Source organism: Myotis nattereri, assembly GCF_964212035.1.
Source record: "Myotis nattereri genome assembly, chromosome: 7".
Lineage (NCBI taxonomy): Eukaryota > Metazoa > Chordata > Mammalia > Chiroptera > Vespertilionidae > Myotis > Myotis nattereri.
This window is the reverse complement of record NC_138082.1, coordinates 14618139-14632673: the sequence shown is the minus strand read 5'-3', so window position 1 is coordinate 14632673 and position 14535 is coordinate 14618139. Positions and strand designations below refer to the sequence as shown.

The 14535-nt window shown below is 35.6% G+C and overlaps 1 protein-coding gene across 6 annotated transcripts in view; it reads right to left on the bottom strand.

Moving 5' to 3' along the window:
* CREB1 (cAMP responsive element binding protein 1) overlaps positions 1–14535 on the bottom strand; it is a 53745-nt gene that overhangs the window by 2788 nt on the left and 36422 nt on the right. For 5 of the 6 annotated variants that reach the window (XM_081095179.1, XM_081095181.1, XM_081095178.1 and 2 more), the window contains 4 exons: positions 13686–13786; positions 11268–11410; positions 5790–5972; positions 3803–3953 (listed from right to left, as the gene is read on the bottom strand). In XM_081095179.1, the coding sequence (XP_080951305.1) occupies positions 3803–3953; positions 5790–5972; positions 11268–11410; positions 13686–13786 (578 nt within the window). Of the gene's footprint in view, positions 1–3802; positions 3954–4761; positions 4825–5789; positions 5973–11267; positions 11411–13685; positions 13787–14535 lie in introns of those variants that run through there. The other variant, XM_081095182.1, reaches the window with a different exon arrangement.

Genomic DNA, 14535 nt, shown 5'->3' with positions numbered 1-14535 from the left:
GTTGGTAAGAAGGTAAGATAATGCTAAGAAGGTAAGATAATGCAGCCAGTATAGAAAACACTATGGCAAATCCTCAAAAAATTAAAAATAGAATTATCATATGGCTCAGCAATCCCACTTTGGGGAATATATCCAAAAGAATTTAGAGAAGAATACTGAAGAGATATTTGCACACCCATGTTCCTAGCAGCATTATTCACCATAGCCAAGAGATAGAAGGAAAACAACCCAAATATTGATTCACAGATGAACACATTTTTAAAATGTGGTGTATATATAAACAACGGAATATTATTCAGCCTTAGAAATGAAGGAAATCCTGTCACACACGACAACATGATGAATCCTGAGGACATTGTGCTAAGTAAAATAAGCAGTCACAGACAAATACTTCATGACTGCACTTCTATGAAGTATCTAGAGTAGTCAAACTCATAAAAACAGAAAGGAGAATGGGGACTGCCAAGGACTAGAGGAGGGGGAAATGAGGGAAGTTGTTTATTGTGAAGTATAACTTTTGCAAGATGAAAAAGTTCTGGAAGTCTGTTGCACAATAATGTGCATATACTTAACACTATTGAGCCTGTATACTTAAAAATGGTTAAGATGGCAAATTTTATATTTTACCACAATTAAAAATAAATTTTTTAAAAAATCTAACAGATTAAAAGTAATAAATATTTTTTAGCAAGCTATAAGTCACTAGCCTGTGAATATGTTATCTGACACGGTAAAGGGGAATTATAGTTGCACAGGATTAAGGTTGTTAATCAGCTGATCTTAAAATAGGGAAATTATCTTGGATTATTATCTGACTGGAGCCAATGTAATCAGAAAAGTCTCTAAAAGTGGGAGAGGCAGAAGATCCTATATAATAAAGAGGTAATATGCAAATTGACCATCACTCCAACACACAAGATGGCCACCCCCATGTGGACACAAGATGGCCAGCAGGGGAGGGCAGTTGGGAGGGACCAGGCCTGCAAGGGGGGGGGGGGGGACAGTTGTGGGCAATCAGGCCAGCAGGGGAGGACAGTTGGGGGCAACCAGGCCTGCAAGGGAGGACAGTTGGGGGGGAGACCAGGCCTTCAGGGGAGGGCAATTGGGAGGGACCAGGCCTGCAGGGGAGGGCAGTTGGGGGTGACCAGCCTGCAGGGGAGCAGTTAGGAGCAATTGGGCCGGCAGGGGAGCAGTTAGAGGTCGATCAGGCTGGCAGGGGAGTGGTTAGGGGGTGATCAGGCAGGCAGGCAGGCAGAAGCGTTTAGGGGCAATCAGGCAGGCAGGTGAGCGGTTGGGAATCAGCAGTCCTGGATTGTGAGAGGGATGTCTGACTGCCCGTTTAGGCCCGATCCCACTGGGTTTGGGCCTAAACGGGCAGTCGGACATCCCTCGAGGGGTCCCAGATTGGAGAGGGTGCAGGCTGGGTTGAGGGACAACCCTCCCCCCCAACCCTGCACAAATTTCATGCACCGGGCCTCTAGTATGACTATAAAAGAAAGACACAGAAAGATGCTACACTGATGACTTTGAAGACGGGGGAATAAGGACACATGTAATACCTTAATCAATAAAGAAAAGTAAAAAAAAAAATTCTATAAAAGAACCAAGTTGGAGGACTCACATTATCAAATTCAAAACTTACTAATAGTAATCCAGACAGCATGATATTGATGAAAGGGGAGACACAAACCAATGAAAAAAGCTAGATAGTCCAGAAATAGACTCACACAAATACAGTCAGTTAATTTTTGGCAAAAGTGCAATGACAACAGAGAAAGGATAGTCTGTAACAAATGGTGCTAGATAAATGGGTGTCCACATACAGAAAATGAAACTTGACACACCTCACACCTCATACAAAAGTTAACTCAAAAGGGATCATAGGCCTAAATGTAAAACAATTTCACACTTGCCCTGACCGGTTTGGCTCAGTGGATAGAGCGTCGGCCTACGGACTGAAAGGTCCCAGGTTCGATTCCAGTCAAGGGCATGTACCTTGGTTGTGGGCACATCCCCAGTGGGAGGTGTGCAGGAGGCAGCTGATCGATGTTTCTCTCTCATTGATGTTTCTAACTATCCCTCTCCCTTCCTCTCTGTAAAAAATCAATAAAATATATTTAAAAACAAAACAAAACAATTTCACACTTGATATAGAGCAACTGGATCTCATACATTGTTGGTGGGAATGCAAAATGGTACGGCCATTCTGGAAAAACAGTTTGGCTGTTTTCTTATAAAGTTAAATATATACTTACTATTCCACTCAGCCAGACCACTCCTAGATATGTACTCAAGTGAGTTGAAAGTTCATATAAAACGTGTACATAAGTATTTATAGTAACTTTATTCATAATCCTCCAAAGCTGGAAACAACTAATATGAACTTCAGGGTAAACCACAGTACATACATACAATGAAATATCAGAGATAAAACCAATTATTGATTCATGCAACACAGTTAATGGATCTTAAATGTATTTTGCTAAGTGAAAAAAGCCAGATCCAAAAGGCTACATACTGTGTGATTCCATTTATGTTAGATTCTGGAATATGCAGCCCTGGGTGGGCTGTGGGTTCCTGTTTTATAACAGAAAACTGAGGTTTAAAAGGTTAATATATCCTTCCAAAATCACAGTAAAAGGGATATAGGACTTGAATCCAGATCTTTGATGTTCAATCTCTGTGTTTCTTTCAATTTATTCACAGTGTTGATGATTCTTGGAGTGAACAGCAGAGGCATATTTTCACCAATTTATAACTTCTTATATCTTTATATACCTCATTTTCATTTTATTAATATTAAAGTCCTAAGGTACATATAAGCAAATAAAAGTATTTTGTTTTTTAATGACAAAATCATTTGCAGCTATGAATTTACTTTATGATAGGTAGCATTTTAATTGTTGATGACTAATTCTATTTTAAGATTTTGTCAATTACAAGGTATTCTTAGACAATCTATTCTCAAAGAATATTTCAGTATTAAACTATTACTATTTTGAGTAAAGGTAATAGTCATTAAGACACAGATTAGCCACAGTGGTCTGTGCATACTGCAGAATAGTAGTACCCGGCTGAGTGGCGGCTGCATTGGTCATGGTTAATGTTGGCAGGCCCTGTACCCCATCGGTACCATTGTTAGCCAGTTGTATTGCTCCTCCCTGGGTAATGGCAACTATATTACAAATGAATTTAACATTTAATTTTAATAACATACATGAAATTCTTGATCTTGAAATATACTACTCATGAAAATAAACCAATTTTTTAAAAAATATATTTTTATTGATTTTAGAGAGGAAGGGAGGGGAAAGGATAGCTAGAAACATCAATGAATGAGAGAGAATCATTGATCAGTTGCCTCCTGCACACCCCCTATTGGGGGTCGAGCCATAACCCAAACATGTGCCCTTGACCGGAATTGAACCCGGGACGCTTCAGTCCCCGGGCTGATGCTCTATCCACTGAGGCAAACCAGCTAGGGCAAAAACAAACAATTTTTAAATAAACTAGCCAGTTGATTAAAGCATAATGAATATATAGCAAATTGTGCACTACACCTTTCATGGGGAAACTGCATGAAAGAAAACTACTTTATGATCAAAGATTAATCCATAATACTGTTAGCCATTTTGTAAGTGCAGTTTATTAAATAAAGAAGTTTTAGCAAGATCCATCAATTCCACCAGAAAAAAATTCAGCACAAATATCCTATTGTCAACAGATATAAAAGACACACATCTAGAAGAATGTGAAGACATAGCAGACTTACAACAGTCTCAGTAAAATACAACATATGTACCTGTTCTTCATTAGACGAACCTCTCTCTTTCGTGCAGCTTCTTCAGCAGGCTGTGTAGGAAGCGCTGGAGAGGATGCCATAACAACTCCAGGGGCGATGGTGCTAGTGGGTGCTGTGCGAATCTGGTATGTTTGTACATCTCCAGAGGCCGCTGGAAAGAAAACCGGTGAATATGATGTATGACACTAAAGCACTGTGGCCTGGTAAAACTAGATATGCAATCATCAATCTAAACATACATTTTGGATTAAAAGGGGGAGGGGAGGGAGGAACAGATGATTCTGACTAAAATGGTGAAAGAATCAGCATTACTGAGAATTACTGAGAAATAATTCCCAAATTAATGTATTTATTAGTATAGACCCTTGGGGGAAAGAGGTCTTAACCTATGTCTGCTGGGTTTTTAATTTCTATTTCATTGGAATGCAGTTCTATTCTGTTGTTAACATGCTTACCAACCTTAAGTCTAAAAGGTAAGCAGGGCACAGCTTGGTTCATCTTCCTAGATAAAGTCCTCAATGTCTTCCTTTGATATTGGTAAATTCATATTAAAAAATTTCAAGTAGACTCTTGCCACGACATAAAAACGACCATGATTTTTCATCAAATGGCAAAATAGAAGAAAAAATAAAGCATTATGGTCAACTATTATAAATTTCTAATTGACACAAAACTAAGTATGAAAAAGTATACCAAATGATGACAATTATATCATCTGTAAACATTGTTTAATGTATTAGTTATTCTTCTAACTAAATGATCTATTACTTGTGAAAAGAAGTACAATCACTACTGGTCAAACTGCTTCTAAAAACAGCTTAATAATATGCCCTCCGAAGAATAAGGAACCTAACATTATCTGAGAGAATTTGAAGATCTTTATAAAATTATCCATATTTGTTAATATCAATTAAAATGTGTAGTTTGAGTGGAAAAGATTTATATACTAAACATTTTACCATCTTCAAACTGACGTTCAGAATTCAAATTCACTGACATCCTGCTTTACAATTTTTGAGTACCTGCATGTAAAGTGAAAAGGTGTTTTACTCCCATTAACAAGCAAAGTATTATCTTCTTCCAATATTATTTTTTAGTAATTAAGTAAATTATGACTCTCTCTAGTTGATGTTTTAGAATTATTCAAAAATTGTCTTCCATGATGAGGGGATGGGGCACAACTGTCATTACCTAACAGAGGCAAAACATATTATTAATAAAAACATTTTTAGAAACATTTTTATTTCCTCATTATGCAAATTTTCAATCTGGTATAAACCATATATTAAAATATTCAAATAGTTTAAAAGAAAAATGATCAACTCTTCTCCATAAAGATTCCTGAAACAAATTGGAAAAAACAAAACAAAATTAAATTAAACAGAAAAAAAGCTATTTCTATAATTCATCAAGGATTTAACTACTACTTTCCTACATAGACCAGCGGAGTTACATACTGGTATAAGCTTTTTCAGAATACAGTGCTTTTCATTAGAAATATAAAAAGGATGATCTTAGAAATGAGAATGTAAATTTCTTTTGAATAAAACAGCAGAGAAACAAAAATTTGAATCTCCAGTTTCTTATCAGTACAACTTTCTCATTTGACACATGAAAAAAAATGAGGCCCAGAGAAACTGAGTCTTATTCAAGGTCACATAGCAAATCTATGCAGAATCTAAGCTAGAATCTAGCTTTCCTAACTCACAATTTCATTGTCTTTCCATTTAACCTACCCTGTTTCTCCTATCCCCAAATTCTAGGTGTTAGAAATAGAAGTTGTATTTTTAAAACTGAAAATAGTTGTTTTTATGCCATGACATTGTGGTCTAATTAGAATAATGGAAGAGTTAGTGGAAAATTTATTTATAATGAAGAAAAAATTTACATTTACAGTATTTTACAGTATCATACTTACTTTTTCTGAGTTTTAAAATTTCAACCTTTCAAAGAATGTACCATACCTGTGAAATCTGAATTCACTTACCTTGAACAACAACTTGGTTGCTGGGCACTAAGATCTGCTGTCCATCAGTGGTCTGTGCATACTGCAGAATAGTAGTACCCGGCTGAGTGGCGGCTGCATTGGTCATGGTTAATGTTTGCAGGCCCTGTACCCCATCGGTACCATTGTTAGCCAGTTGTATTGCTCCTCCCTGGGTAATGGCAACTAAAATCCAATGAATTTTATTGTTACAAGTTTAATTAATACCATATAGGACTTTTACAACACACTAAATTCAAAGTAGAATAACTTGTGAGACATAAACTCGAAAAAATTATAACAGCAAATAACACTGGCAAGAAGGATTGGTACACTGAAGTACTTTTCTGCTTAGGAAACCCACAATCAATTTCTATAATATAAATGCACTCTCTGAACCACATTATAATTTATAATAATGTTTAATTTTTTAAAAAGTAGTTAAATGAGAAAATATTAAATTCCTTTTGAAGTTACTTGGTTTAGAGGAGGTACCATTTTGTGATCCATACTTCCTTTATTCTAGCACTAACTACCTAATATTCTAACTGTGCAGTATTTACTGTCTCACTAAATTTCTTGAGGGTAGGAAATACGGTTTTTCTTTTCTGCTTTCATATTTTTAGTACAATAATGGGCATGTAATAGGCACCCAAATGGTTGTCTTAATGTGTAATTAATAAAGTAGTTCAGTAGTATATTCTTTTCTCTAACTTGCTAGCAATGCACAACCATAACAAAAGTCCACTCAATGAAACAACATAATGTCCCATGGAACTTAACGATCACAGATTCTCTCATGGATTTTAAAATCAGAGCTTAAGATCATCATCTAGAGAAAAAACAAACAAACTTGACTGCTATTTCTAAGTTACTTACCCAAACATTCTCATATAGAATTTTTTTTTATTATTTACTAATTAACCACACATCATTCATCTGTTACAAAGTAATCACCTTTGGCTCATGCTACTAGATATTTCACTTTATTAAAAAAACTTGAGGCCTGATGCACGAAATTCGTGCAAGGGGCTCGACCCCTGCTGCCATGGCCGCGGCCACCTCTGCCTCAGCGGCTTCGTCCGGTCTAAGTAGCATATTATGCTTTTATTATTATAGATGAATTCACCTTTATGATAGAGTGCATAGATAAAGTTAATAAAAAGAAATAGATTATTTTATTTGGAAGAAGCAATCCTTTAGATGCCAGCATTGAGACAGATAGTTGGATCCTTTTCTAGACACTCTCCTTGTTTGAGTTCAAGTTTTCCAAAAAGTGACTAAAAGTTACAATATTACATATAAAATTGCATAACAAATTTTTAACTAAATAAGTCAACATGTCTGACTTAAGCACGTTACTTTTTGTGTGTTAGAAACGAATTAACTTGGGATTAACTGTCAGCTAGCTCTAGTAACTAATATACTGAGTCACCTGAATATGGAAATTGATTATTTACTGTTCAATCAAGAAATAATAAGTTAATGGCTTTCATCTGGTTTACAAATGATACCTGTAGAAATTAAGATACTGGCAAATACAGTCCATTCACTTTAGCTAATTCTGTAAGTTTTACTTATTTTTGACAATGATAAAAAAAAGGGATATGTAAGAACTATTCTGAGATTAATACTGCAAGATAACTTGAAAGAACCAGAAGGTTAGGAGAATCAAACCACAATTTTTCATATAGAGTTAATAAGCAGATTCTATTGTATTTAACACATACAGCTTTCATGGCTACCTACCAATGAACTCAAGGTGGGAGAAAGAAGTAGAAAACTAGACATCAGGAGATCTGGGGTCTAGTCCAACTTCCATCACTAAACTGTTACTTGAATCTGTTATCTCTTCTGTAAAAATAAAAATATCTGGTTCTAGCCACTAAGGTACAATTGTTGTAAAAAATCAAATGAGATAATGTATATGAAAGTACTCTGAAAACTGAAGTCTGATTCTACCAAACATGGTTTTTCTCAATATTTATTATATAATAATTATTTCTTGATTATTCCAAAAGGATTTTAGATAGCTTTCAATAAAACTAAGTTCATTAAAACAAGAAGAAGATAGAAGTCAAGTGACTGATGTGTCTCTAGGTGTATGTAATAACCTTACCAGAAAATCTAGATAGAAAGAATGTAATTAAACATAAACTTAGCTGAGATTCTCAGTAGCCAAAATAAACAGGAAAACATTATGGGTTATAGTTTTGCTCAATGAAACAAAAAATTCAAGTTCAAAATGATAGACACATGTTTTCTAACTAAAAATAGAATCTTTCAAACAAGACTTTATAAACAGAGACAGTGAATCAAGTATGAATAAAATTAGTAACCGTATTAATAAAAACCATAACCAATTTATGGAACAAAAATTGGTGCAGCCACTGAAAAGGGCAACTGGGAAGAATATGATTTGATTCAACAAGTCTACTCTCTGGATGCTACTTTACCGAGACATTACTACATATATAAGAATGTTCAGCCCTGACTGGTTTGGCTCAGTGGATAAAGCGTCAGCCTGCGGACTGAAAGGTCCCAGGTTCGATTCCAGTCAAGGGCATGTACCTTGGTTGTGGGCACATCCCCAGTGGGAGGTGTGTAGGAGGCAGCTGATCGATGTTTCTCTCTCATCGATGTTCCTAACTCTCTATCCCTCTCCCTTCCTCTCTGTAAAAAATCAATAAAATATATTTTTTAAAAAAAGAATGTTTATGGCCGAAACCGGTTTGGCTCAGTGGATAGAGCGTCGGCCTGCAGACTGAAGGGTCCCAGGTTCGATTCCGGTCAAGGGCATGTGCCTGGGTTGCGGGCACATCTCCAGTGGGAGATGTGCAGGAGGCGGCTGATCGATGTTTCTCTCCCATCGATGTTTCTAACTCTCTGTCTCTCTCTCCCTTCCTCTCTGTAAAAAATCAATAAAATATATTTAAAAAAAAAAAAAAAAAAAGAATGTTTATGTAGCATTATTCGAAACAATAGAGATGTTCTGTATGTTCATCAGTACGTGTGTGTGGGAGACTGTTTAAATGTTCTACTTATACAATAAAAAACGATATAGCTGTTAAAGACATAATACACAAACCCTATGTATATATTGTCTATATAAATAATGTGGGTCTCACTTGTATAAAAATACATGATAACATGTGTCTGTATAAATAGAAGGAAAAAGAATGAAAGAATATATACCAAATTCTTACTACTGGGAAGGGATGAAAAAGAATTTTACTTTTTATTAATACTACTAGAGGCCCGGTGCACGAAATTCGTGGCGGGGGGGGGGGGGGGGTGAGTGTGTGTCCCCTCAGCCCAGCCTGCACCCTCTCCAATCGGGGACCCCTTGGGGTATGTCCGACTGCAGGATCGGGCCTAAACCGGCAGTCGGACATCCCTCTTACAATCCTGGACCGCTGGCTTCTAATCGCTCACCTGCCTGTCTGGTCACCCCTAACTATCCTCTGCTACCAGCCAGGTCGCCTCCAACTACCCCCACCCCCACCCCCCCACACCAACCTGGTTGCCCCACACAGCCTGCTCCCTGCTGGCCTGGTTGTAGGCAGCCATCTTGTAAGGGTGTGAAGGTTAATTTGCATATTATTGCTTTATTATATAGGATGAACCTATACCACTTGAATTTTCACAACCATTAATTTGTTATACAGTGGGGCCTTGACTTACGAGTGTCCCGACTAACGACTTTTTTGAGATACCAGCTGTCTCTCGACCGATTTTTTGCATTGAGTTGATAGAGTAATTTGAGTTAATGAGCTCCTTAATAAGCTCCTTAACAAGCTCGGTCTCGGAACGAATTAAACTCGCAAGTCAAGGCCCCACTGTATAAGAAATATATAAATGTTGTATATGTATAAGGAGGCATTATATGGGTTCTTAATGACAATCAAGAACATAACATTAAATCAGTTCCATCAAGGCCATGTGTATACACTCAGAATAAGAGAGAAAGATAATGATTAAGATTTTAAAATCTCAAATTATTAACCTTTTAAAACTAGTACTCTCCTCAGTTGCTGGAGGAGAGCAGTTTGCCAAATTAAACATGGACTTTTCTGAACTTTGCTTTCCTATTTGAGATTCTGATCTGCCTCTTTCCTAAAGAGCATGCTTCCTAGTTCAAGTCAGATGCTCCACTAAGTGCATCACTGTCACTAATAGGAGCATGCTATCTCCCCGAGGCGTGCTCAAGCAGGAGAAAAATAAAGGTCATGTATCTATGTCTTACAATACACATCTTCAATAACACAAATTATCTGGTTATAAGGTTAAAAAATACACATGTACAAGTACTTAGATAGTACCTGTTTATCTCTGCCAACAAAGAACTTAAGGAGGAAAAAGATAACTGAATTCTATTAAATTTACAGAGTGGACAAGAAGCTTAGTAAAAAATGCCTTCCTTCTACTTACTATGAAAAGTTTCAGCTTTGAGAGAGCTAAAAAGTCTGCTACTTGCAAATTTGTTGTTAATCCAGCTGAAATGCAAACCAAGTTTGAGTTATAACTGGAAAACTATTAACTTGGGAGTCAAACTTTTATACATATTCCTGACATAGGCTTCCCCAGGGCATTAGAAAACTAATGCAGGAAAGGAGTTTCAAGGTGTACATTTACTTTATAATTAAGGAAGGGATGGGAGAAAACAATGGGCAGTACTGAAGTTAATGAACAAATCAAAAGGAAAATATCATGAATATGAGGCACTTTGGGAGACAAAAAGATATTAGGAAAAGAGAACGAAAAGTACCACTCACACAAATGCCTTTGATCAAACAAAAGCAGAACTCAAAAGTACTTTATAAAAGATTTAGGTGAAAGATAGGTATTATAACAGAAATGGAAACTTTGAATTTTGCTAAAGACATCTTTGCTTTCTATAAGCCAAAAAGGATATAATTCAGCAGTCCTTATGCTTTCATTATTATAATTCACAACACTACCTTCCATATTAAAAGGAATGATAGCCCCGCTGCGGTGGCTCAGTGGTTGAGCGCCAACCTATGAACCAGGTCACAGTTTGGTTCGATTCCATTCATGGAACAAGCCTAGGTTGTGGGCTCGATCCCCTGTAGGGGGGATGCAGGAGGCAGTTGATCAGTGAATCTCTCTCATCATTGATGTTTCTATCTCTCCCTCTTTCTTTCTCTCTGAAATCAATAAAAATATATTTTTTTAAAAAATTAAAAATCTGAAGTAGTGGTTCAAAAAACTTCTAAGACTCTCCATGCATCAGCATAAAACATAGGGCCATCTAAAGGGCTTACATACTTGAGCAATCCAAATTAAAAACCTGAAGAAAAGAAAATACTGCCATTACAGAACTGTGCATATTGAACAGTAAAGGAAATATAATAATAAGCGAGACTGAGAAAAGAGTTGGCATTTTTATAATTCCTTAAAGGAGAACGCAGACATTAGTTTTTTATCTCACTTGCCAAAACAGAAATATCTGTTACTCACTATACTGTCCACTGCTAGTTTGGTAAATCGGCGTTGGCACCGTTACAGTGGTGATGGCGGGTGCTGAAGTCTCCTCTTCAGACTTCTCTTCTTCAATTCTTGGCACTCCCGGTGCATCAGAAGATAAGTCATTCAAAATTTTCCTAGAAAAAGAGAATTATATTAATTAAAATAAAAGTGACATTTACTAGCTAAAAACAGTAATAGGAAAAGATCAGAAAACTGGGAAAAAGCTACTAGTGCATAGGACTAAAGTTTAAAATATAAAAATTTATAAGAATAAACTAAAAAAGGATCAGGGATTTATATGTCAAAATGAAACCATACCAGGACCAGATAAATACAGATGAATTTTTCTTTCTTTTTTTAAAATACATATTTTTTTAATTTCAGAGAGGAAGAGAGAGATAGAAACATCAATGATGAGAGAGAATCATGACGAGAATCATGGATCGGCTGCCTCCTGCATGCCCTACACTGGGGATTCAGCCCGCAACCTGGGCATGTGCCCTTAACTGGAATGGACCATTCAGTCCGCAGGCCGACGCTCTATTCACTGAACGAAACCATCTAGGGCCAGATGAATTTTTCTTAAACCTGAATGTAAACACTGTGATTAAAAAATCCAGTTGCAAGTAAAGAAGAGATTAATAAAAATAATTAATGAAATTAATTAAAAAATCATTTTGTGTGGCAAAGAATATAAAAAAATTAAGTCAAGAGATATCATCAGTACTAGGAGAAAATGTTTACATATATTACATACAAAAGGGCCAATATCCCTGATATATAAAGAACTCTTAAACATTGATGGGGGGGGGGGGGAGATCAAACCTGTGAGAAAACAGACACTCATACACTAATGTTGGGAGTATAAAATCAGAATAACTATTATGGAAGGAATTTGGTAACATCTAACAAAACTATGTTTACATAGCATTCTCCTAGGAATTTACCCTTAAGATATTCTTCCAACAGCATGAAAATATTAAGGGTATTCATGGTAGTACTGTTTGTAACAGCATATACTAGAAACAGTCTATATGCCCACACATAGGAGAATGGTTGAATAAATATGGTTCATCCCAATAATGGATACACATGGTACCTTTAGTATATGAAAATAAAATAGGAAAATATACATGTATCTCCTTGTCTGTTCAAGAAAAAAAGAAAAAGAGAGAGAGAGGGTAAACAGTTTGATGAGAATAGTATCTACTGAAGATGGTTGGGAAAAAAGTAAAAAAGTGTAGAAGAAATGAGTGAGCAGGGACACTTCTGAGTATATGTATACATTTTTGGTACAATTCTAACTTTCAGAATCATGCTAATGTTTCACATATTCAAAACGAAAGAAAATAATATCAACAAGGATGGGGAAAATTCTAAAAATGGAATATAAACAAAAACAAATGAATTTTCTCGTATTTCAAATTAATAACATAATGACAGAAGGGATGAAAAAACCTTAACCCAAGTAATTTTTGACATCTTAAATTTCCAACAAATCAGTCTGCACTAGTCACTTAGCTTTAACAGTCTACCCAAACTCTGCCCTTTTATGTTTTTTCTATCACATCTTCATAGTATGTTCATTGACAGATTTAAAATTATTGTTGTATGTATTTGTCTTTCAAATTATATAGGAAAAAAAGAGAAATTACAAGGCAAAACTATAATAATCCTGGCTTTTATATTTATCTATGAAATTACCTTTACTAGTATTGTATAAAATATTCTATTCTCTTTAATTTCCTTTCTCCAAATTTCCCCTCTGGAAATTCTATAAATGCTGACGCTCTAGCCACTGAAGAGTCAAACCAGTTAGGGTTGAACTTTATTAAACTCTAAAGTAAGCTTATGAAGATTTGCAGAATTAATTTTCCTGGAGATATTGAATATGAAACCAATATCTAAATATAAAAAAAATGGTTTGGTTCATCTTTGGAGGCAAAGCATGGACCAGGCAACTTCTCTAGCTGAATATTAAAACTACAATAAGGTGCCCCTAAAATTAGGGGATATTAGCAAAGCATCACCCTAAAATAACTATTAACAGTTATCTGCCAAGTACCATCGCACAAGAAAATGGTTGGCAAATGTGTTGCTAAGTAGATGAATAGTACAGTGTCAGAACTGGCATGTAACTAGAAAATACTATAACCTTATTAAGTGTATTTCAAACCTTTAAACAGAAAAGCAGTAGCCAGTATAATCTACAAAAACAGAAGCAGGAAAAAAAATATCAGTGTTTATCCAGCACTGTTCAGAGTAAGAAGTGCTCTCACTCTGCATGATAAGCTTCCAAGTTATTTTACTAAAGATGAAGAAAAGTAAGCTACTGGGTCCTGAGCTGAGCAGCTAATTGTTTTCCTGACATCTCTGATTTTAACTTCTTTGGACTATTAAATTCCATACCTGTAGGAAGGCCTCCTTGAAAGAATCTCTCTTCGTTTTTGGGAATCAGTTACACTATCCACTGACTCCTGTGAATCTTCACTTTCTGCAATAGTTGAAATCTGAAAATAAAGAACTTTATCTTGATAATCAAATTTCATTCCCATAAAATATTTATGAATTTTAAGAAAAAGTCAAATACAAAAGGACATACATAAACCATATACATGCTTCAGTAGATTAACAAAATCCCTTTTTATGAGAGACCTACACGGATCACTTTCCCCTCCCATTTACTTATTCTATAGAAGTCAGAGGACCTAAAAAATTTGTCAAAACCACACTTCTGTGATATCCAAATTCAGCTTAATCTCTTTCAGGACTTCTTGTAATCAATCCTGAATGCATCAATAGTCCCTGTCAGTTGTTTTCTTACAGTTGTTAGAAAAAATTTACCAAGTAAAATAAAATGTCTGACATGAAGGTAAGAAAAAAATGACTAAATATTTGGTCATATAAGTCTATACAGTGACTATACAAATACTTTCCTTAACTACTGTGAAAACACTTAAAAATATATTTATAAGGGTACAAATAAGATTGGTGATACCCCAACACATTCCAGATGGTGGTTTCTAGTAAGTTAGGAAAAAGCTCTGTTACATATAGATATGGTTCAAAATTGGTAATCTACAATTTTTAGTAAGCAAACACTCAAAGACCTGTGCATTTCTGGAAAGTATCCCTGAACTGAAAAGTAATAAAGTTGAATAAAGATTTTACATGAAATAATAATAAAAGGAGCAACTAGTATTTCTTACTATATGCCAAGTGCTCTGCTAAATATATATATTATGTTATTTAATACTCA